Here is a 26,186-nt window from a genome sequence, read left to right as displayed (position 1 = left end):
AAGTATCATTTGCAAGTAAGTTTTAACCAATTCGTAGACAAATAATTATCAAAATTAATTTGACGAAATGAAATTATTTAATGAATTATAATTTTATCTTTAATGAGTACTATTTTTGTTTGATATGAGACGATGATTATGATTACATCATTATAAATAAATAGACAGCAAGTGAGATGTGGACCGTTTCCGAATGCAAATTACGGCAAGTAATGTCAAACATAAAAACGACTGATTTAGTTTGAGGAGAATATCTTGCGTGTTTGAGGAGGATATCTTGCGTGATGGTTCAAACGGGAGGCTTAAGAAACTGGCCTGGAAGGAGGAAAACTTCTGATGGGCGGTAGGTCAAAGGACATGCAATGGAACTTGGGAGGTGATATCAAAAAAAAGGTTGATTCCTCTCCTTATTTTCATGCAATATTAATTGGAACTGGTGCAGATGTAGCAAGTGAACCAATGTTAATTTCCTTTTGTGTCATCGGTCTACAGCATTTTTTTTTCTTTATCGAATTTAACTTAATGATGGCGTCATCATTTCCTGATGAATTCATTCTTCAGTCCTGCTTTTCATTTATTTTATTTTCACTTCAGTTTATTTAATAACATTTTAGCTCGCAACCCACTATTATAAATGAATAATGCATTTAACGAAGCTAAAACAAATCGGTCCCTTTTTTAAATATAAATTCTAGAATTAACATATTTATGATTAGCGATATCATTAGCATTATCAAGAATTCGTCGATATCACAGGTTGAAAATCTTAAAATGGAGTACTGAAAACCCATTTATCCACTACGTTAGACCAAGCAAGTTACCGTTCTTGAGGTTTTCTAAGCTTATGATAACTGGTGCATAATATCCTATTTTCTCTTATGGACTATTTAAACAGTATGCTTCTTTGCCCCTCTTTTAGATTATCCATATTTATTTTTCTCTAAAAAATTCTATATTTCAACGCGAATATTATTATATTATAGCTAAAACTAATTAATTTCGTTTTATAAATAAAATATGCAGTTTAATGGGGGGAGGCGCGGCTTATGATAATCACGTCAATCACACGTTGGAAATATACCACCCTTAGAATCGTGGGTAACTAGGGATTAGTTAATCTGCGATCTCTGTTCTAGAGATTAGAAAAGAGTGGGTATTTTTCAGTCTGTTTCTGGATATCCAATCGATTTTCAGTGTTAATATACACTAAAATATATAATTTATACATTTTCTCTTCCTCATTCGTATCTCCCATGAATTATAAATTTAGCTGGATGTATCCATTTAAGTTCACTTTTGAAGTGCAGTTAAATATGAGTATTTCGGAACAGGCCTGAAATCAATTCCAAACCACTTTTGAACAATAAAATCATTTCCTCGATAAAAGGTTTATCTGATTCCTTCCCAATCTTTCCTTTATCAATTAACAACCTATCCGGCAGGCAATAGATAACGTCTTTGATCATAACGTCTTGTCCCATGTGACTCGATTGTTTTAGTTGGTAAATATTTTCATCATTTAAGGAATTAAACAATCATTCTGCCGTAGTTCATTTAAAGGACTGAAACGACTCGAAAAATGCCACATTTTATCTCTTAGACTAGGGTTTCAAGATGAACTCGTCCTTAACCTACCTTGTCATAAATAATAGCCATGATTCTATAAATACGTAGCGTTCCGCTTTATAAGTTAAGTTACTCTAATTAATACTGTAGTAGTAGTAACCGTACAGAGCTATACGAATTATTGTGAAACCAGACAGATATTGAATTGGCTTCTTACCTGGAGTCTTAGTTTCATTGGGAATGATGCACCTTACAAAATGGGGCGCAGTGCTCCTCAGAGTGGCCATCAATTTATTTAATTGTTCCTGTAGTAGAAATGACACACGAAGAACAAGAGGAAATGGTGTTAATTAGGTAAAACTCGGAAGATACACGAAAATACAGGTAATGGAAATTAAGGAAATGGGCGCTGTAGGAAAGCAGCATGTGCAACTGTATTTAACTGTAGGAAGGTGTTACGGGGCTGTGATCACTGGGTCCAAGGAGGTTGAAGGGGGGCGTTAACCACTCTTAAAAATAGTTACCTGGTTGTTTCAATTCGTTGGGGATAATGCAGCGCACAAAGTGTGGCTGGGTACTGTGCAAGGTGGCCATCAGCCTGTTTAGCTGTTCCTATAATGTAAAGAGAGCAAAGCACAGCCAGATAGGTTAATTAACAGCAACAACACAAAGCAAATAATTGTACAATTTACAGCCAGAAAGCTGGAAGTATAAAGTAATGTAAACTACAATATTCAAGCAAAGCTATCTAAAAGCAATTTTAAATAGTTTCGATGAAGTTTAAAAACGCTAAAGCAAAGCTTCTAAAAGCATGTTTTAACAATTTTTTTTTTTTGCTGACAACTGGTTAGCCGCTACTCTGATGAACAAAAGCAGTTCGAGCTTATTCATTAGAACTTTGCATCTATTTGGCTCTACTGTCAATTAATTATTGCTCATAACTACTTAGCGACGAAGAAAATTTGCATTCTCGCACCGATACATCATTTACTCATATCCTATTCAGGAGAAAGCATTTTAGGTTGAGGTGGAGGAAGGAGGCTAAATATTGAGATAATATCATTGAAATCCCGTTTATAATTGTAGAAATTAGTTTCCATACTGTAATAATCACACATATTTTATAGGGAAAATAACAACTACATTAAGGAAATAAATGCAATTATTTGCTAGCCTGTTTAACCGAGTGTAACTCCGACCAACTGGCGACGGGTTCGTCTTCAAGCGGGAGATGAATTTTACTTTTTTCTATGTGACTACCACCTATTTGAGGCTTAAAGAAATTCTATATTTTTGACAGATAGTTTCGGATCATGAAAAAAAAAAAAAAGAAAGAAAAATTCTGAATAAAAATAAATCATAATGAATATCCTTTGTCCACAGACGGTACTAATGCACCTTCCGTAGGCTGGAATCACATAAAAAATTCATTACCGTCAGCGTTTTTATCTGTTTTTTTTTTAATGGCAGGGCGATAGCTCAATTAGCAAGAACTCATAACTAATTTTTCAGTTGTGTAAGAAGTGACATCTGAGTGATTTTTTTTTTTTTTATTTTGCATGGGCCGAGGGTTAATTTCATTCACATTTCATTGCGTAATTACTTCAGCTTTTTCAACAAAATAAAGCTATACTTGAATCCTAATCACAGCATTTTTTTGCTTACATCACCTCCACACACGTAATAATGATAACAAATACGCAAAAATGATAAATGGGATAAGGTTAGGTTAAGGTATAGGAACTAAATATAAGCAGTGAAGCTCTAGAAATCTATGATCATGCGCAGCACTTTTATATTCTGCATCACGTAAAAATTATCGCTTTACATTCAGCACACATACTGATATACTTCTAAACACAGCAGCTTTCCATATCGCAGCCAGCAGCAAGAACTTGTGGCGACTTCCTGTACAGATTTTTTTTTTTTCTCTTTGATAACAACAAAGTGTATGCTGCTTCCCTATCACACTGCTTCGCTTTAAATTACTGAAAAACTCAAAATTGCAGGTATATCAGCAATGAATAAATAATTATAATTTATTAATGATATATTAGCAATAACTGGAAATTGATTTAATTGAAATGAAAATAAATATTAACAACCAAAATAAAACAAAAAATCCTGTAAATATATAAAGTGCCACTTTTATTACATACACGACTTTTTAGAAAAATTGCAACAAGCGTAATTTTCTTAAACTATTATAATTTATCATCATATTTATTATGATGCTTACGTTTATCAAAGTCAAACTGTTCACAAATAATAATTATTTGTTATTATAAAATCACTAGTTACATATTTCTGTAACCTGAACAGACGATCTTAAGCGAGTAAAACCCAAACGATTCTATGTGAAATTAATTTTACACGATGTTGAAATAAATTATTTCTGAAATTAAATTTAAAATAAAATTATTAATATCAGATGTAATATAAATTTTATAAAGCTACGATATTATAAGTAATATTAATAATAGATTTATTATACGTATAAGTACGAGAATAATAGTAATATTATTATTAGATTATATATATTAATGCTATTTTGTAAATATAGGAGGATGCTTCAAAAAGTACCGTAATTTTAGGTATGATATGTGTTATCGCACAATCTCCAACCCCCAGCGAACGATTCGTTGCATCGTTCATTGGGAACGCTGAAACGATTTGCAGTTTGTTTGTTCATACAACCACAAGATGGCATCACATGGGCATAAGCTAGTACAATCAACTGCTAAATGGCTGGGCGACCGGAAACATGATTCGAGTTATGAAGCGTGATTTCTGCATCTTAAGGAAATGCACGTACTTTGGCATGAGATTTTAACTGCATAAAATAGCATTCGAATGAGGGAAAAAAAGAACAGATACGAAACAAAAACTCTAAATAAAATAAGCATTTAATTTAAAGAAAACTGTAAAAGCGTATTTATTTTTATTCTGCTACGAATATCCTTAAAACAATTAATTCTATCGAATTAATATGACCTTATATTGGTCGCAGCTTGACTGGTCAAGTCTAAACTGATTTTGAAGCCAAAGCAGGCTGAAACAGAAATCGGCTATCTGCATCTTGGATTAATTTTAAAAGTTTTCCAATCGGCAAATAATCTCAATGAACAACTATAAATTAAAAAAAAAATATATATATATATATATATATAATTTAAAATAATTAAAAAAAAATATTTTTATAATTTATTCATTTATGATTGATTATAAAATTCAATTTCTTCAATAAAGTACTGATTCTGTCCGAATCAACTGTTGACTGCGAAATGTTAGAACAAAAGACTCAACTTGGCGTAAATACTATTATTACATCACAAATTTAAAAAGTACACAACCAGAATTTTGGATTTAAAACAGCTCAGCTAAAGTAACAAAAATAGGCTGCTGTACTTGAGTTCCGTAATGGTTGACGGTTGTGTTTATCTATGATTATACTAAATCAGATTTTGCTAAAAGTGTATAAATCGAAGATTCTCTTCTACGTTTTTTTAGTGCAACTTGCATCAATCTGTTGAACTAAGATCCCATTCCCTTTTCGCGTTAATTGCTATGCATTCTATATCAATTTTATATGAATTATTTTATCAATAATTGAACGAAAGTGTACACTGCTTATAAATGAACAGTAGATTTATGAATTACTTCGATCGCATCACTTTTTTTAGACATAAACATAAAAATATTGCGAGATTTTTTTCTATAAATACGTTGTACATGAAAAGCTTACCCTGTACAAGGCAGATACGGTCTGGAAACCAGAACCCTTCTTCCTGCCACCTGCAATCAGATATTTAATTCGTTAGTGAATGGAATTCAAAATTTAAAATAAATAAATAAATAAAGTTATAGCTTAGAATGTTTTGTTACGAAATTTGCTTATCCATTAATACTCTGCCTTGAAAAAGAGGCTTTAAAACTTCTTTTATGAAAATAAAAGTTACGCGAGAAATTTAGATATTATTTATATATAAAAGGGAACAGAAGAAAATTATGAGTTCATTCTCCAAGATAAAAGATGATGAAATTCCTTTTATGCACAGAAACGGAATAAACAAACAAAATTAAAGAACTTTAGTTGTTGTTGTTTCGCAGTTCACGGAATCCGTACATACAGGTCTTCGTATTTCGTCATCGCCTGTCACTCGAAACGATACAATATTTTAGGTTCAAAGACTAGATGCTTGCATTAATTGAGAGTCATTTGGAAAATTTAATTGTCGTAAATACTATTATTACATCACACATTTAAAAAGTACACAAGCTGAATTTTGGATTTAAAACAGCTCGCTAAAATAAGAAAATAGGCTACTGTACTTGAGTTCCGTAATGGTTGACGGTTGTGTTTATCTATGATTGTGCTAAAAATGGTTCTAGTACAATGCTAACAATAATGTTATAAATGTGACATTATTAGTAAACAAGTAAACACTTGTTTACTAATGTTTACTATGCTGATTAGAAATTATAACCGAATGCTCTCAACATTGAATCGTACTAAAGGAAATCATGATAATCCTCTTAACTGTACTTATCGAACCCCGACTTCATAGCACAATAAAGAAAAATAAATACTTTCTGAGATACGGGGATCCCCTAAAGACGAACTGCCATTGGGCTGTCAGTGGCACACAACTGGTAACTCGGCAATGAGAAGAACAACACTCTCAAGAAATTCTTATCAATCGTTTTATAATTTAGAAAAAGCTGCTGTATCCATTGTTCCAGCAAAATTCCAGAAATAATGTTACAAATTTATAGTGATTTGTTTTCGTCCAAACTTTGATGATGGACTGATCGAAATGATATTTCAAATGAATTATTTATGATCCTAATACGTGAAAATCGGCTTTCGAACATCCGTTTTTGTATTAACAATATTAACTTTAAAACACAATTGATAATTCAAGTTAATTATAAGTGATTTATCCATTTTCAGAGTGACCCAAGAACTACTCACCCTTTCCACCACCACCACCAGCATCACCACCACCGAGACCAGGATGATCTTCAAAGATCTCGACCACCAGTTTGTTGGATCCGTGTTTGAATTGGTCGACAACAGTGTCGTTTACAGGATCCTTGTTCTTTTCTAGCCAGCCAGTTATATTGTAAGGAACCTTCGCAACAAAAGGAAAATAGATTAGACTGTAAAGCACCATATTTTCTATTACTTAGTATTGTATCATTAGAACTCCAACATAGAAAGAAATTCTTAAAGAAGACAAGACTTACGGTTCCGGCGTAGTGAGCAATGGCAAAGTGGGATTCTTGTTGGCCAGGTTTTGGTGGTCTAGGTTTCACGAAGTTAGGAGATTTACCCATGTGGTTAGTAGACAACTTCTCGGAAAAGCTTTTGTCCGTAGCCTTAGGGAACATACTCTCTTCCTCAAGGATGGACAAGATACCCATAGGCTGAAATTACAAATTTTAAATACTCTAAGTTAGTTGGTAAAATATCAATGTCAGAACAATACATGCTTAATAAAAACTGCGTGATTTTTTATTGGACATTCAGTATCTCAACACGAGTTATATGACAAGATTGATGAACGTGATGCACTATATTGCAAAATTTTTGAATACTTTAGTGTTTTGCAAACCAAATGCATTATTTTCCTATCTTCAACCTGATTTACAGATGCCGCTATTTCAGTTTAGATTGGAATCTGCTTTAGTCAGCATCATCCAGGTATTGGTACTTTCTTAAGTCATCGCCACAGCCCTTCTCAATGCGGCAAGTTGCAATATAGTCATTATGATCTGACGCATTTTTCGACCCATTTAGGATCCACTCATGGTAGATGGTCTGAAAAGTTTTCGGTCTAACAATGAAAAAACGAATTTATAATTTCGAAATTATTTTTATTTTTAAACATGACCACCCTTAAGACTAATACATTTATTCCAGCGCGATTATCCCGTCCCTGTAGTGGTTCTCAGTAAGATCTGCAAAATACTCCTCTACAGCTGCAATCGCCTTGATTCGAAGACAAACGCTGACTAGCGAGGAAGAGTTTTAGTTTTGGGAAGAGATAGAAATCAGAGGGAGTCAAATCTGGGGAATAGGGTGGATGTTCCAACAATTCATAGTGCAGATCCCTTAATTTTCCCATTGACAAAACACCTTTGTGGGCAGGTGCATTGTCCTGATGAAAGATGATTTTTTCCTTCTGCAAACAGGGTCTTTTCTCACGAATTATTTCGTCTAGTCTGGTTAAAAGATCGGAATAATATTTCCAAGTTATTGTTTTACCCTTTTCAAGATAATTAATAAGCAAAATACCTTTAGCATCCCAAAACACCGATGCCGAGACCTTTCCAGCTGGTGGAACTGAGTTTGTCTTCTTTGGCGCTGAACAACCGGCTTCTATCCACTGTTTTCACACTGTTTGGATTCTGGTGTGTTATGGTGAATCTAAGTCTCATCCATAGTAATAAATCGCTGCACAAAATCAGTTTTATTCTTGTTAAAATGCTCCAAGCACTGTTCAGAGATTTTCATGCGGGTGCGTTTTGGATTTGCTGAGCAAGCACGGCGCCTATCTTGGGCAAAGCTTTTTCATATGCAATTCTTCATGCAAAATATATCCTACACGTTCTTTTGAAATGCCTATAGTCTCAGCAATTTCACGCACTTTGACTCGCCGATCATCCAATATTATATCGTGCATTTGATTAATGATTTCTGGGTTGTTACACTTTTTGGACGTCCTTCACGTCGATCGTCTTCAAGGCTGGTACGACCACGTTTAAACTCGGCAGCCAGTCCATTTCTTAATTGTCGAAAACGAAGGAGAGTGCCCATGAACTTTTATGAACTTCTAATGAATTTCTTACTTTCCGTTAAACCTTCTTTTACAAAGAATTTTATAACCGCACCATACTGAGTTTTATCCATTTCAAGGGACACAGACAGTACTTTTGTCATCTATGGCCGAGGTCGAAAACTTTTCAGATCAACCTCGTTGGCGCCAGATTTTGTGAAATTAAGTAATTATAATCTTAATGAAAACCTTAGTTTCTAAAATAGCAAAAATATCCTTAGGTCGGTTTATTAATACCAATTATAATTCGGTAGATGCCAACATTATTGTAGCAAATGTCGCTCACGGAGAAACTTTGTGGTTTAGATAGAGTGAAATTTACTTATGAAGCAATTTATATTGTTTTATATATAATTTATATAACAAATAATATTGAGAGAAACTTTATATTGCTACAAATACACTACAAATACTGGTATTCTAACGCCTTTTCATTCCGACTTATCGCAGTAGGATACTGTACTAAACAGCCCGCTTTCTACACTGCTTAATCCACCATCTACAGAATATAGTCCACACAATGCCATTTACCGCCCACTAACAGTATTTTTATCTGTTAGTTGCAGGTGTTCTCTGGCAGATTGGCTGGCATCATATATTATATAGTACAGATAGTTCCCGATTTTACTGGCTCCTAGCGGATACTCGTAAAGAGGACATTCGTAAAGCAGGAATTTATTTCCCATAGGCGCAATATTAAGGAGTTACATTCTCAACAATGAAATTTGACCACAGGAATGTTAACTAAAAGGTCAACAAAACAGTACTTTATTCTTAAACAATGATTTATTTATCCAAATAAATGAAAACATAGCCTCTAAAATCAAGCAAATTATAAGAGCAGGTTTTTTCCAATACAATCTTCTCTTTTCTTTTTAAATTATACGATAATATGTACACATTTTTTCCCCACTTTTTCTTTTCATTAACATTACTGTCCGTAGTATTACTTCCAAATAATCTCCATATTTTACATTTTGTTGATACTTGAATAAAAGAAATCGTAAACCCGTGTACTGGTAAAGTGGGAACTACCTGTATGTAAAAAATGACAGGGCCGAATTTACGCATAAGTTAGACAAGCTACAGCTTAGGGCTTTACATTACAAGGAATCTTTGCCTCACTTCAGATCACAGGTTCTTAAACTATTTTTTTTTTAATCTGCAACTCCTTTTCATAAGACTTAATTATTAGCGATCCCTGGCAATACTGGTTAAGATAAGTTAAGTGTTCATTACGTTCGACGATGTCTATTTCTGCAATAAACTAAACAAATACAGAATTAAAGATTGTAGTGTAATAATTTTAATAGTTCTATAATAAATATTCGGTTTACTCGCGTTTAAGGGACTGATTGCCTGTTTCCGGGAAGAAAAGTCCAGCCTGCGCATGCTCCATTATTATTATTACTATTGTTACTAGTAATTGATATGCGACTTCAATACAGCTTTATGGGATGAATTTTATTCATTATAAAATTCACATAGCATTTTATGGGATGAATAAAATTCTATTTCAAATATAACTTTATAATTCTATTTGAAATAGAATTTCAATAATTCAAATTCAAATAGAATTATTATGGGATGAACAAAAGTTTCAAATAGCGAATCTGATTAGGATTCGCTATTTGAAACTTTTAAGAAAATGTCGAATTGTTCCGGTTTTCAGGTCAGCTATATTCGGGGTGACAAAGAAATCACGTGTCCAAATTATGTATTACAATAACTCTCTGACTTAGCTGAATTAGTAGAAGCTGTCGGTACAAGACGCTGTCTGCGCCGTTTATTTTTTGTTCTAAATGGATCACTTTTATCATCACATTTTCGAAAAAATGTTTCGAAATGATATTAGCAATTCCGCTTTGACTGGATCAATTTAATGAAATTTTAGTTAAAATTTTCGGCGAATTGTTTTTTTCGATGAATTTGATTTTCAACGAATTGTCGTTCGATGAATTGTCTTTCGATTAACTGTTTTTTCGACGAATTTTCACAGAACCGTTTAATAATGTTTGCAGCGATCCTTGGAGGGATCGCGACCCACAGTTTAAGAAACGCCTGTATCAACAGTTTTAGCTTAAGAGCCACGCTAACCTTAAATCTAGCCCTGTATAAAATATTATTATACAGTATTATATAAAAGATGTATATTATTATATAAATAATATATATTCATAATTAAAAATTAAATAAAAAAACTTAAAGTTGGTTGGTTATTTAGAAGCATTGATATTAATTAATGCTCAGTCATACGAACTGGTAAATAGCTAGTTAACAAGTTAAGATGGGAACAAGAGCCAGTTCCCGGAATAAGTAAGTGACATGCGCATTACCTTCTCGATGAGTTCAATGCAGGATGCCAAGTCCAAGCCGAAGTCAATGAAGACCCAGTCAATGCCTTCTCGTTTGTATTCTTCCTGCTCCAGAACGAACATGTGATGGTTGAAGAACTGCTGTAGCTTCTCATTAGTGAAGTTAATGCACAACTGCTCAAAGCCGTTGTACTGTTGAAGACAACACGAACAAAAAACGAAGATAAAAATCATGTTAGTCACCACGATACATGCGCTAAGATCACAGTTTTCAATATTTCTACTTCTAATGTTATAGTTAACTGTTACAGCTACTACTACTACTACATACACACACATCCATAATAATATACACACACAGCGAGTCTAGTGATGTTGCCCATGACGTGCTACAAGTTGTTATTCTTTCACACACGTTTAACATTACCTTCTCGATCAGTTCAATACAAGCTGCTAAGTCCAAACCAAAGTCAATAAAAGTCCACTCAATTCCTTCTCGAGTGTATTCTTCCTGTTCCAGTACAAACATGTGATGGTTGAAGAACTGTTGGAGCTTTTCATTTGTGAAGTTGATGCAGAGCTGCTCAAAGCCATTGAACTAGGAAAGATAAATAAGGCATAGAAAAGGGAAAATGGGAAGAATACAGGATAAAAGTAGGAGGAAAGGAATCTGTTGAATTTATAGGATATATTTCATTAATATAACTGGAAAATACATGCAATTTGGGAAATACAATTCATAAATGCAAGTAAATAACATTCTGGAAGAGAGAGAGAGAGTTGTAGGAATATGACATATCACATGCAAGAATAGACATCTAATAACGCGTTGGGATTTATGACAAGCAAAACATTTTATTACACATTAGGGTGAAGATGAGATCTTTATAAGTGTGAAGGAAGTTGCGGTGGCAAAGAGATAACAAGGCAAATAGTTGGGAAATAATCTAAGATATTGGCGGGGGGGGGGGGGAATCTGATAATTTCATTCCTTGGGTGTTTGACTGGGCGCGTGATATAGAAAGGGAGTCCATAACTGGGAGCGTAGAGGAATTGTGGGCGGCAAAATTACGAAGAGGTAGCAAAGGAAAACTTGGTAATTAACAGAACATACTGGCGAATGGAGTTGGGAAATATGATAATTTACTCATTCCTTGGGAATATGATTGGGATACTGCGAGCAATGGGATATGATATATGGGAGTGTGATGAAGTAGGGGACATAGTTGGGAACTATTAATCGAAGCGGCAGAGAGTATAAATACTGAGGTACAAGTCTCAAGGACCAACAACTCACTGCCAAGGAAATATGGGCAGAGAAAAATTATTTATATTAAATGAAAGGCAAGAGGACAGAAAGGGTCTGAATGAAGGATTCGGGAAAAGATGAGGTTTCATTATGGTATACGATTGAAGAAGGTTTGAGGAAAGGCAAGGCAAAGTGGCCATCTGGTGAGACTAGACTGAAGAAAACTCTTACTTGAAGGCAGCACAAGGAAGATGCTAATCTCTTCAGGTTCTTCCTCGAGAGTTTAATCTCAGTTGAAATTAAATAGATCCTTCTTTTACTGCTTTCCTTGCATGCTCCATACTTTCCTACATTGTGGAGAGCATGTTAGCAATGAATTCCTCATTTTGATTCCAACATATGGGGCACCAGGATGGTAGAAATTGTGTTATTCATAACAGTTCTCTAACTGTTACAGCAATTCTCTAAGAAAGAAGGTTATGACAAATCGATGATATTAAATTCATGATAATGTCAACTGCATTAAACTGATTTACGAAAAAGAATTTCGAACTAAAAATTCATATATCAAGGGGAATGCTGTTTTCTATTTAGAAATGCGCTTATATTATAAAATTAATTAGTATTTAAACTTAAACACAAATTAAATTTGTGTTTAAGTTTAAATTTAAAATATAAGTGTTTTGCGTTTATATTTTAAATTTATATTTAAAATATAAACATAAATAGAATTACGTTATTAGAAATGTATAATGTTATAGGCTGCAAACCTATAATGCCTACTAAATAACTGAAATAATCTTTTTCTGAAGTAAATGCCTTCGGTTCCCCACTCCAATTAAAACCTTCCACAGCTATCAGAATCTTGGTTCTCCAACAAGGTACCGAAGAGGTCTCCAAGTTAAAAATTCAGCGTACTTCTTCTTCTTGTTTTCACCTCTCTTACAAATTCTAATAGCACCATAGTAAAAGCTTCTTGGCATCATTCTTTTCCTCCAGCTCTTGTAATGACAACAATGTTCCCACAACGTTTCCTTTGATCTTTTGCAAGAAAAACATCAGAAAAAGACTTCAGTCGTCCTAATAATAAACCAGCTGGTCCAGATGGTATCCCTTCAATTACGATAAAACGTATGCTCTATAATTAACACCCATCCTCTCTCGCCTACCTATCCACACTACTGTACTCATCTGGCATATAGCGAACGGCATGGAAGCAAGCGTATATCTAGCCTGTCCCTAAACAAAAGGGAGATGAAGTCAGCTATTAAACTTTCGTCTGATTATCTTCACCTCAATACTCTAGAAAACAACGAAGAAGGTCATTAACGGCGATATTTTTTCGTCACCTGGAGACCCGCCAATTAAATTCTGATTATCATTATGTATTCTTTCACCCTCATTCCATAGAAGATCTCTTGGCTATCATTTCTCACCTTTGAACACAACTACAGAGAAGTTTATGGTCTCCAGGTGACGAAAAATGTCGCCGTTAATGACCTTCCTCGTTGTTTTCTAGAGTATTGAGGTGAAGATAATCAGATAGTGTGAGAGATGACCATTAAGGGGAAAATATTATCCACAGTTTTCTGATGATAGTACATTCCTTTTGTTCATTTAATAAACTCTGTGGTGTTCAAATGATTCAAGCTTCAAAATCTTCTATAACTAATACTTTAAAGACCGAACTTATTGCCATTCTCAAGTGAAGTGAAGATTATCCAGTAAATTTTAACGCTATCGAGCAACAAACCGGTCTTATTTTTCAGAAGAAAGATCTCATTTCGCTCTAACTTTTGATAATAATCTGAGCTGTAGTCAATTAATTTTCTCTTATTGAGTTACCTTTCACATCGATCCTATCTTGTCACATACACATCACACTCACAGCCTTCTCAGGCACCAATAAATTGGGTCTTGTATAATTGCTAACACTGTATAAATTCCAAATCCGCCCAATATTTGAACATTGTTCTCACATTTTGGGCCGTTCACCTAAAACCACCCCAAGAATTCGCAATCTCTCATAAATGCTGTGTTTTGCACTGTGTTTATTTTTATAGACATTTCTTCCTTCTTCTCTTCTTTCTCCATTCCACCTTTACTGCAGTAAATACAACTCCAACTCTTCAAGAACCATAAGTTTTTTTTTTTTTTTTACCTCCGTAACCACTTGCCCACACACGGCGCCGCTGCAATATTTTCAGTATGTCTGATTTACTGATAAAATAATTAGTTTTTGCGCTATGTTCTTCATTCCATATGGCAAGTTTAAGTATTTATGAATCATCTATATGTATCTATTTCAAAACTCATATTTTAATATATTCCAAAGATAAGCAGATTTTGTGAGGGAACTAAAGTCGTTTTTCAATCGAACTTGAGAGCATCGAGACAAAAAAAATTCAATGCATATAAACTGCGAAGGGAAATAAAAAAAAATATTTTTATTGCTTCTATATAAAAGTCCTTGTCTACGTAGCAGTTTGCTATCAGCTGGTTTTCCAATGTTCAATTCTTCTACTTGCAACAAAGAAAAATTACTGTAACTTTACAATTAAGTTACATGTTTTAAGGCTATTAAATTATAATTAAAACTATCCAGGTGAAGACAGAACTTCAAAAAATTATCTCAAAGTAATCTATAATGGATAATTAGATATATGCGGATAATATAAAAGACAATAACACGACTAATTGCAAGAAATTATTTGGGACTGTAATGTCATCATTTTACAGAACTCGAAACATAAACTTGCATATTATGTTTAAACTGAAATGCATCAAAACGAAACCAAAGCTAATAATATTGCATATTTTAAAAGATCGACAATTTTAAATTTAGAACAACTGCAGAAATTCAATGAATTAAATTTAACCTTGTTATAATGTTCATCTTATCAAAAATAAATAAATAATGTTAAATTGAACATATAACATTAAAACAAAAATAAAGATAAAATATAAAAATATCAAACATAAGTATAATTTGTTCGTTTTTATACCTGTGTGCTTACGTTTTTAACATCAATTAAAAAAGAGGAAAATATAAAAATTGATGTTAAAAACAATTAAATAATGCAGATTTTAGATTCTATATTTTGTTTATAATCCGTCGTATTATACTTTAAATTAATTTTAAATAATTTTATTTTATTTGCTAATTTTACTAATTAAAGGAATTTGATATACTAATTTAAGACATAAGCAAGCACATGCATGTCTTAAAACAGTTGAGAAATTAAGCAGTGGTCTGTATAGAAGAGATTTAAAACTTACGTCAAAGATCTCAAAGCCGGCGATATCCAATACACCGATGAAGTGTTGTCTCTTCTGTTTGGTGTCTAGGGTTTCGTTCAGCTTCTTCACTAGCCACTTGAACAGTCTGTCAAACATAGCCTTGGACAAGGCACCGATGGAGTTAATTACCTATATGAGGAAAAAAAGGAAGCAAGCATTAAAAACAGCAGTTTCATTTAATGATGTGTGAAATGAACTAAGCAATGATTACATTAACATTTCCAAGTTCAATAAGAGAGATCACAGCGATGTCTAATTCAGCAGTATAACTCAAAATGAAAGAAATATCGACTGACAACGAGCAAATATTCATAATAAGACACAGTAAATAATTGGGACTATGACAACACACACACACACACACACACACACACACACACACACACACACACACACACACACATGTTTATCATTTTATAAAGACATTTTCGACAGCGTAGAACTGCATGAATGGAAAATCTCAAACAGCTAATAAATCTTATAAAAAAGGATATATAGGAGAAACTGATATGGGTTAGGAATAATACCACCTCCAAAGCGACTCAGCTAAAGACAAATGTATTACACCTGTTCAAATTTTAGTTACGGGATCTAGTTAGAGTTGGCGCCATAAATTGATAAGGTGGAAACATCCTTCGAGAGTAAAATCAACGACTGTCATTCTTTAAGCTGCGTTAAGGAGAAGCCATGAGTAAAATCAGTACAATACTTGCAAACAGAAAATTCTTGGGACCTTTCAGAAGTAAAACTGAATTGAAACGAATATGCCCCTTCATCAGTAGTTTGTATTGTAGTTTTGAGAAAAGAGAGAGAAAGATTAACTTTGACTAAACAGTGATATGGAGTAATATATTTCGTAACCGTAATTTTTTTGGAAAAGATGGTGGTTAGTCTTATTCCTAAATATTCCTGCATGTAAATTGCGTTTGTTTAGCTGGTTTCATTTCTGCAGGATGAAAAATCAGGATTTATGGAAGGAAAATCCTACGTACGAGACTAGCTAACTCACCTTAGGCTGAAAAGACTTTATAAAGGCTCTTTGCATTCTAGATAGGATTCGAATCCCGATCTTTCCAAAAGACTGTGTCGAAACCGACTGAGCTACGAAGACTCTACACACAGAACAAAACGGGACATTTATGAAATCATCGTTACATTATGAAGAGGTGTAACTTCAACGCTTTGAAAAAAAAAAGTCTTGAAGAAGATATTTGGTCCAGTTGAATGATTACATAACGGGAGATTGTGAAAGAAAAAATCATCAATGAAGTTTTATCTCAAATGCTCACATGTCACAAATTATGACCTGAGAAATCAAAATGTTGGCTTAGAGGGCTTGCACATGCCAAGAGAACGGATGAAAGTAGATTAGCAAAAATATACAGAACAAACAAGTGAGTCTAGGCATGAGCTTTCTTCGCAGATGGTGGAGTACTGTAATATGCTTACGTTTGTATGGTTATATAACATTTATATGGTTAAGGAATAGCTAGATATCTTAGGCAGCTATGTGGAATACTAAACGGGGTGGGGTAAAAGAAAATAGTGCTTGTAACAAAGAGCTTTGGATGTTCATACAACTCAAGAAGAAGAAGAAGAAGAAGAGAAAAAATAAATATATATTTCAGCTAAAATGTGCTCCTATACACGCACCAGAAATAAATGGGGAGATGAAACTCACTATTCATGATTATAAAGACCAGAGATCAGCACAGTATATTTAAGCATTTATTTAGATTTACATTATACTAAATTATTCTATATTATTGATAGAACTATATAGGTATCGAAAGGACATATCTCACCTGTTGCTGGTTCCTGCCTTGTGTCACCATCTCATTACCGACCTTGATCTTTGGCTTCAGCAAGTTCTTGTACAGATCAGCTGGATTCACACCCAACAAATGAGCAATACGTTCACCTTCCTCTGTACCATCAGCTTCAGCCTGCTCTTCTCGAGGTCTTTGTTTGAACTTCATTTCACCAAAGTGCATTACAGAAGCAGTAATCTTATAAATATCATCTTTGTTTTCTTGAGTGAAGCCCAATACATCGAAGGCACCCTATAGTAGAGAATAAAGATCATTAATACAACTTGCAACGGAGACAGCGAAGAATAAACTAACATCGTTTCTTTCACAATGCAAACGTTTAGACTAAAGATTATTTTTAGAAGTTTATGTCGCGTTACAGGTCCTGCGGATTTTTGTAACAATTTATAAAAATTATGTATATCTGTTGCGCTTATGAATATGTAAAATATTATTTCTAAACTGAATTCTGTCAACATTAAATATTTTCTTGTAGAATCAAAGAGAGACCAAAGAAAGCTTCGAAGATTATGCCATTTTTTATGTGAACAGTTGTAAAGAACACAAATAAACCGATTTTCAAGGAAAATAAGAAACTTCAAGTATTAATTGAATTAATCCTTTGGAAGAAGCAAATGGCATTGCAAAAAAGTAAAATTCTCAGTCGAATGAAAGATTTATAACCTATTCATAATGTATTCAACAAAAGAAGATATTACTGAAATGAAGAAAGTGCAATTAGCTTGGATAAAAATGGTATTAAATTCCTGCTAACGAATACCCTTTTGGCTTGAAATACTAGACTCTTGTATTCAAATATTTTGTTAAAATATTCTACTGAATCGTTGATAAAGCTGAAACGAACCAAAATATTCAAAACTGTCTTCCATGATGACAATGGCGTCCTTCCGAATGTGTGAAACAAAATGGCCACTTGCTATAAAAATACAAAATTATCATCAACGCCTTCAACAAATGCCATCCAAGAGGACCGGAACGTTCAAAGTTTTAACTGGAATAAGAAGTGAAAATCAATTAAAAAATTTGTTTGTTTTTTTTCAAATAATTAATCCAATCCAATCCACCACTTGCTGTCTGGTTTATCTGGCCATCAATTATTGATCAGTGTTATCATCCAGGTAACTAAAAAATTAGACCAATTTCGGCAAATATTATTGTTTACTAATGTAATTTATTTTATTCTCGGAAATAATAGTACAAGCTTATATAGTTTATGGTGTCGGAGAAACTTTAATTGTCATCTGTTAATTCAAATAATGTGAGCAACGAAAATGACAATTTTTCCTATCATGTACAGATTCTTCGAAAAAAATGTTAAAACAATTATTTTTAATTTTATTATTTTTTGTACTGAAATAATTGAAAACTGCGATTCAAGACTTAACGTGAAGTTAAAATATGATAAGTAATGTAAATATAAGTGATTGAGGCATTGCTAAGAGACGTGACAGTCTGAGTTCTGTTTACGGCTTGAAGGTAATATACGTTTTGTTTAACTTTTTTTTCCCGTTAGATTCTTCATTAACACGTTGCTTCATCCAGAACTTGCAAATAACCCAGATATGTTATATCTGTGCTGGTTTGATAACGGGAAAAAAGAGAGGCAACAAACCTTACAAAATTTGTCCATATTTTAGGATAATTGGGCACCACGTGGCGCACATTTCTAACTAGCAAAATGACTCAAGGTGCCGAAGTCGCCACCTTCGCATTATTGTGATGGTATGGCTGAACCAGAAAAGCCAATGTAGAAGATTACTATTTTTTTGCCTAAACAATGTGCAATGATCTAACACGGTATTTTAATTAAAAAGGAGATATGTTATTATAAATTTTATTGATGATCTAGAAGGTATTATTTCTATACTGAGTTTTGTTTTTAGTGTGTATTAATAATCTGTTATTTCTTATTACTGAGTAACTTTAAATTTTATGTTAATTTTAATTTTTTAAAGTATAAGCTTGCTCATTAAATTTAATAATTACTTACTTACAAATAGTTTAGTTTAGTTTAGCTTCTCCCTTTACGCTGTAAGTATTAACATCCTAAAGGAAGACACAAAATGTTCGCAAAACTTTTATATCCAAAACTTTACTATTAGCTACTTTAATTTTGCACTTCTTTCAAGACGCAGTCTCTTTAGATGCCCATATTTTCACCTTTTATATAGGTTTTTATTGGGATTCCACTAACCAAACATTCCCTGTCCCACACGTGTTAGTTCTCCTTAGAATATTTAATAAACGTTGGCTATATTCCCAGATGGTATTTTGATCTCGATTGTAATATATTATGATTATTTGTCTAGCAAGAAAATTCAACAACCTTAAATGGAGCGTACTAAATTAATTAACAAGCAAAGACTATTTACATAGTGACTAGAATAATCATACAGAACAGATAAGTCACAAGACACTCACGACACTGAACATGTATATAATGTTAAGTGCACATTTAAAGCATTGATACAGTTAATTAGACCCACGCATGCCAATCCATATGTTGTAGCTTTGTCTATGTTAATATTTATTCAAAATTCAAAAGATTAAAATATTAAAGCTAAAAAAGATTTTAGCTTTAATATTCATAAATATTGAACTGTAGATTATACTAAGTAATTTCCATCAGCCTCATTAACTTATTAAAGAAGCTACCGTACTTTAATATTTCGATAAAGAACCCAATCGCTGTTTAAATTTCTCCTAAGACATCCCGAATAGGAAAACTAAGCGCAGTTGAAAAACGTAACTCCTTTTTAGAAATCAATCCAGAGTGTTCATAGTTATGGTGTCATATGTACCAACCAGAAAAGAAAAGAGATATTTGGTACCAAGATTGCTATAGTGTTTGGTGCTACAATCCTCCTTTGAAATCCTTAACAGATAGAAAAATTATGATTAACAAATATGAAGCAATTGAGCAAACCTCCGTCGATCTTGGTATTTTGGAATTAACTTGATTCATTGGGAGAGACAAAACATATCGCCCGGCGGGAGACCACCACCATCACCACCCTATTTAGTAGAGGCCTGAAATGGCTTTAAAAAATTGCAATGAGGCCTCTAGAACTGGGTCTTGGAATTATTGAGCCTTCAGTCCATCTGCGGCACTAAAATGTGCTATAGATTTTCCAACATTTCTTGATTGGGATAGATATTAAAAAAAACGTGCAGTGGAATAAATAAACTCAGATTATTCCCTGAACACGCAAACAGCGATTTTGGAGCACTTAACATGTCAGTGTAACTACAAAATATATCCAAAGACCGAAAGTTGAACTTTTTTAAGCCACTTAATGCCTCGATTCAGCAGGTGGTGGGTGGTAGGCTCAAGACAGGTAATGAAATTCGTGTATCATCTAAAGATATTCACAAACATCTATTGTTCACAGCCTTTAAAGGATGGAGAGCGAATATGCACACCAGTCGAAACATAAGCATCCAGGATTCTGATTATTCAGATAGCAGTAATGTAATTCCTTCTGAAGTAACGACTGTGAGCCGTTATCAGTAATCGGAATTGTCCAACCATTAAAATTCCCATCATTTGGTAGTTTGTAATGTATGCTTTCTTACAGTAATATGCACGGGCAAGAGAACACAAGCCCACGCGATCGCATGCATGGACAAATAACTATAATCTATCCACATCTATATATATTATACAGACACATACATATACAAACATCAATATAGATACATAAGCATAAAGATTACACATAAAAACAATTGGCGAATTACCATACCACTGCTAAACCAAGCGAAGCATAGGGAAATAGGGATTGTTAGTTCGTTCAGGATGCATGCATATTCATATACTCACATCGGTCAATCTCATTTCTTCTGCATCATCCACACCTGGGATTTCTGTCTTACCCTGAGATACGAAGTGATAGTCATAGATATCGTCGGAGAGGAGACAGTTTGCTAGAATGGGAAAGGATCAGGGGAAAGGAAAAGGAAGGATTATTTTAAGTTCGTTTATAAGAGAATGGGTTTACACTTTCACATTTCTTTTAGATCAATGTATATACACCTCATTTCTGTGATGGACAGAATAAATCAAAGAGTTAATTTTAAGAGGATTTGAGAGAGATTTCGAGATTTTAGGGGAACAGTTCATTTTGTAGGGATAGAGTATATCAGACGCTTATAGGAAAGAATCGGTCACTTTTAAAATGCAATAAAGCAGAGAAAAATTAGCGCTTTTTAACACTACGGATAAATAAAAACGTACTTTATGTAAAGGTCTTCTAGAGAGATTAAAAAATACTGAATTTGAATTAAATTTTTTTTGTAGATAATTTCTCTTCGTAGAGAAATATGGATAATAAGGGTTACGTAAAAGAGGGAAAATATTTTTTTTCTTATCAGAGAGGGTCTGGAAAGAGAGAAAAAGAGAGAGAGAGAGAGACGTGTGTGTGGGGGGGGGGACGAGGATGGCTGAGATTTCCTGATACTATATAATTTCATGATTTGGAAGAATTCTTCTGAATTCAAAAGAAACGAAGTCCTTGACAGACGACCTTTCAAACGAAGTTTCGGAACTTGATTTGTCGCTCGTGCATGTCACTCTATCATAGGAGAAATGGATAATAAAGGGTAAAAATGGGAAAGCAAACTTCTTTACATGGATTTGTGGATAAATTTGGGAAAAATAGCTGTTTCTTTCGTGCACAATTCTTCTAATATGGAAGCAATGGATAACAAAGGGTAAAAAGGGAGAAAGAACATTTATTTTTTGGTAAATGAACTTTTTGGATAAATCTGGGTGATAAAGCAGTTTTGCTCGTGCACAATTATCCTAATAAGGGAGAAATGGATAATAAAGGATAAAAAAGGGGGAAAGAATATTTATTTTTTGGTAAATGGACTTTTTGGATAAATCTGGGTGATAAAGCAGTTTTGCTCGTGCACAATTATCCTAATAAGGGAGAAATGGATAATAAAGGGTAAAAAAGGGGGAAAGAATATTTATTTTTTGGTAAATGGACTTTTTGGATAAATCTGGGTGATAAAGCTGTTTTGCTCGTGCACAATTATCCTAATAAGGTAAAATGAATAATAAAGGGTAAAAAAGGGGAAACAATATTTATTTTTTGGTAAATGGACTTTTTGGATAAATCTGGGTGATAAAGCTGTTTTGCTCGTGCACAATTATCCTAATAAGGGAGAAATGGATAATAAAGGGTAAAAAAGGGTAACGAATTAAATGCTCGCTGGGGGGACCTTGTACTCACGTCTGTAAGCCTCATTTCTTCAGCATCATCAACATTGGGGATCTCAATTTTTCCTTGGGACACGAAGTGGTAATCATAAATATCATCACTGAGGAGACACATTGCTGTTGTTTGAAAGGGTAAAACATGAGTATGAATATTAGCTATTCGTAAATTCTGTAATGGGGATCAAATACTAAGGAACTAGTGAAGCGATGAGTAGGACAACACCGAACTCCCTTGTATATGTTTATTCAAGTAAACCATGAATGAATGAAAATAAAAAGATTTCTATGCTTAAACTTCTCTACATTTTAGCCTATATTTCAAAGAAAATTTAGGCTAAAATTTTCAATTTTAGACTAAAAATGTCAATTTAAATCTCTAGCTTGTCCTTCATGAAAATGAGAAAAGGACTAGAGCTACACCTAATTATACTGTAACCTTATGTTTTCTTTCTTTCTATCAGAGGAGGAGAAATCTTACTGTACCAATAAATGGCAGTTCTCTGTAATGTAATTTATGCAGGGAGTTTCACTTATGTCCTTCATCTTATAGACATATAACGATATAACGAGATATCAAATTGATTTCTGGGCAACAAGATTAATTAAAATAAAAATAGCACACATACACATATAATATCAATATTTCTATTTGAGAAAGTTAATTTTGAAAATTAATAATTTATTAAAATTAGTTTTTAATAATTAAAAAGCATACATTTTATTAAAAATTAATGTATACTTTTTTATTAAAAGTTTACATTTATTATTATTATTTTTATAAAGATCACATTTTATAAAAGAGTGTGATCTCTTTTAATAAAAGAGATCACACTTTTAATAAAAGAGATCACACTGCCTGGTGATCTTTTTTTATTAAAGAAATCACCAGGCAATCAGGGAATCGTCGAGAGAGGCCACAGGTCACTCGCACCAGCTGTCATACCTTTTCTTGAATTCATTCACACTCTTGCATTCACAGCTTCCAGAGGCAATCCATTCCCATCACGCACCATTCTATGAGAGAAAAAATCTGGATCTCGCCCCTTCTTGACTGCATTAATTCTCAACTTCCATGGATGTCTTCTCATCCTCTCTCTCTCTCTACCCTCCATAAAATTAAGAATTCCATCTGCTGGTATCCAGTATGGCCTTTCGAAAGTTTGTAAGACTCAATCATATCACCCCTTTTGATCCTGTTTGCTAGTCCACATATTCTCAATCTGTCTTCATAAACTGTATTCCACAATCCTGATATCATTTTTAACACTCTCCTTTGCGCACGCGCGAGCACGCACGCACGCACGCACGCGCACACACACACACACACACACACACACACACACACACACACACACACACACACACACACACACACACACACACACACACACACACACACACACACACACACACACACACACACACACACACACATCTCTCTCTCTCTCTCTCTCTCTCTCTGCTGTTCAGCATCACCAAGGAAACCAGATCAGACTTGCGTACAATAGTCCAGGAGGTCGTATGAAGAGCTTGTAAAGAGGAAATGACATTCTTACAAGTCAAGATTCGTTTCAGCAATTACCCTGTGAATTGTGTTTGCGCCCTTGAACATCAACTTATCTAATAAAACTCAAAGATCCCAAGCCCGATCAATTTCTCCTGGCATAATCTCACCAATATAATAGCCCCATTGGATATCGTATCATATCAAAGTGCATGACTTTACATTTATTAACATTGAACTGATAGCCATTTTCACATGCTTACAATTCCAGCCTATCTAAATCATTCTGAAAGCAATGGATATAATCCGTTTTCCTGATTACCCTACCTATCTTTGCATCATCAGAAAATAGTTGTATGTTCAAATCCTTCCCAATGTCATTAATGTAAAGATTGAATAACGATGAACCAATGACTGATTCCTAGAATACACCGCTGGTCACCTTAAATCTTGCAGACTCACATCCCCCATATACCACCTCATGATATCTGTCAGTCATCCATCCTCTTATGCACGCTAATATTTTATACGCAATGCCATATTTTCAGTTCATTCGACGGTCGTCCATGCAGCATCCTGTCAAAAGTCTTAACCAAGTTCAACAGTATCATGATGTATCCATTCTCCTTGTCTAACTCAATAATGTTATTATAGAACGTGAGCAAGCTGCTCAAACATGCCCTTTCCTCAGTGACCCACTGATCATGGCAAAGTAGAGATTCTCTGTATGCGTTCTCTTACTAACTTTTCTAAACTCTTCACCACTAGTTGGATCAAACAGTTGCTAATAAGCAATTTCTCTGTGTCAAGATGTAGTAGCTAATTAATGTATAAAGTAGCTAGCTGGTCTTTATGATTGAAGAACAACAATGGAAGGTATTGGGAAGCTTCAGATATACTGTATACAAATACAGTAAATTTTACAATAATGAAGGTTCGATTTCATTTAAATTACTTTTTTGTAATTATTAAGAACGATGAAATAACTTTATTGCATCCTGAAAATTTGGGCACAGGAGCTCGATAAAAATAACTTATGTTTTTAAATGACTATATGGTACTGCAGTTGCACGTGCAGGAACAACTACGCATTTCTGCAACCTGAATTAAATGAAAAAATTAATTTAAAGAAATAAATTCTCTAACGCCTTTTTATTCTTCAAAAAAAAGAAACTAATAAGAGGAGCTGTTTTAGTTTTAACATTTTTAAAAATTTTAGGCAGCCCACCATCACTCTTGTCATCATCATCATAATTCACTTCATTTCTACACATTTATTATTATTATTATTATTTACAAACGCGATGAGCAGAATACTGCAATAACTTCAGTCATCTTCGTAATCGTAATCTTCTTCTTCTGCAGCTTCTCCCACTTAAGTGGGGTCACTGTTGATGATGAGTCTCCTCCACACCTTCCTGTCTTGGGCTGTCACCACATCCAAGTTCTTCATCAGCAAGTCCTCTTCTACCAGCTCCTTCCATCTCTTCTTTGGCCGCCCACGCTTCCGCCTTCCTTGCACGTCCATCTGCATGACCCTTCTTCCCACATATTCGTTCTCCCTCCTCATCACATGACCAAACCATCTCAACCTTGCCTCCTGTATTTTCGCTCCTAAGTTCGCAACTTTCACTATTCCCCTTACATAGTCATTTCTCAGACGATCCTTTCTGGTCACACCGCACATCCACCTAAGCATTCTCATCTCTGCTACTTCCATCCTGCTGATGTTATTTTTCCTCAGGGCCACAGTTTCTATAGCATATGTCATAGCTGGCCTCACTACTATCCTATAGATTTTGCCTTTCATATTGATCGGCACCCTTTTATCGCATAACACTCCAGCCATCTCCCTCTAGTTCATCCAATCCGCTTGTATCCTGCATCCCACTTCCTTCTCACCTCCTCCATCTTTTTCCACCTGTTGAACCTAAGTATCTAAAGTCTCTCACCTTCCTGATGACATTTCCTTCCAGCTCCAGATCTCCAGTTCGCAATCGTAATCAGTACAATAATAATACGCTGTGCTTTGAAGTCAAAAGCCTACGAACTGCCAAGGTTATTTTCGATTTGAGGATAAGGTGATTTGTGACTAGTTTCAAACCTTCAAATAAAAATAAGTTCAAACAAAACAACTCTTTCTTATTTTCTATCAATAGTGCATATTTGCTGTTTGGGTCGGTAAGTAATTGGATCGATAATTCGCTATAGCATCCGCTATAGTTTTTAGTGAACGGTTGAAAGGCACACCATAGTTAGGAAATCACAATTACATATTTATGGATCCTCTCTCTCAACGAATCCCTGACTTCTTGGAGGTGCTTATATAATAATAATGATAATAATCAGTT

At 34.1% G+C, this 26,186-nt stretch overlaps 1 protein-coding gene across 12 annotated transcripts in view; it reads right to left on the bottom strand.

The window, feature by feature from the left end:
* Positions 1–26,186, bottom strand: part of LOC150105175 (myosin heavy chain, muscle-like) — a 103,818-nt gene that overhangs the window by 38,189 nt on the left and 39,443 nt on the right. For 3 of the 12 annotated variants that reach the window (XM_090395522.1, XM_090395512.1, XM_090395514.1), the window contains exons 9-16: positions 20,928–21,031; positions 17,078–17,335; positions 15,252–15,401; positions 10,745–10,915; positions 6,817–6,996; positions 6,542–6,701; positions 5,312–5,361; positions 2,091–2,178 (exon numbers count right to left, since the gene is read on the bottom strand). In XM_090395522.1, the coding sequence (XP_090251648.1) occupies positions 2,091–2,178; positions 5,312–5,361; positions 6,542–6,701; positions 6,817–6,996; positions 10,745–10,915; positions 15,252–15,401; positions 17,078–17,335; positions 20,928–21,031 (1,161 nt within the window). Of the gene's footprint in view, positions 1–1,783; positions 1,872–2,090; positions 2,179–5,311; positions 5,362–6,541; positions 6,702–6,816; positions 6,997–10,744; positions 10,916–11,150; positions 11,322–15,251; positions 15,402–17,077; positions 17,336–20,927; positions 21,032–22,344; positions 22,449–26,186 lie in introns of all 12 variants that reach the window. The other 9 variants (XM_090395519.1, XM_090395520.1, XM_090395515.1 and 6 more) reach the window with 6 other exon arrangements.

This window comes from Typopeltis vanoorti, chromosome 7 (assembly GCF_054136105.1).
Source record: "Typopeltis vanoorti isolate ZY-2024b chromosome 7, IOZ_Tvanoo_1.0, whole genome shotgun sequence".
NCBI lineage: Eukaryota > Metazoa > Arthropoda > Arachnida > Uropygi > Thelyphonidae > Typopeltis > Typopeltis vanoorti.
This window is presented reverse-complemented; position numbering and strand designations above follow the sequence as displayed.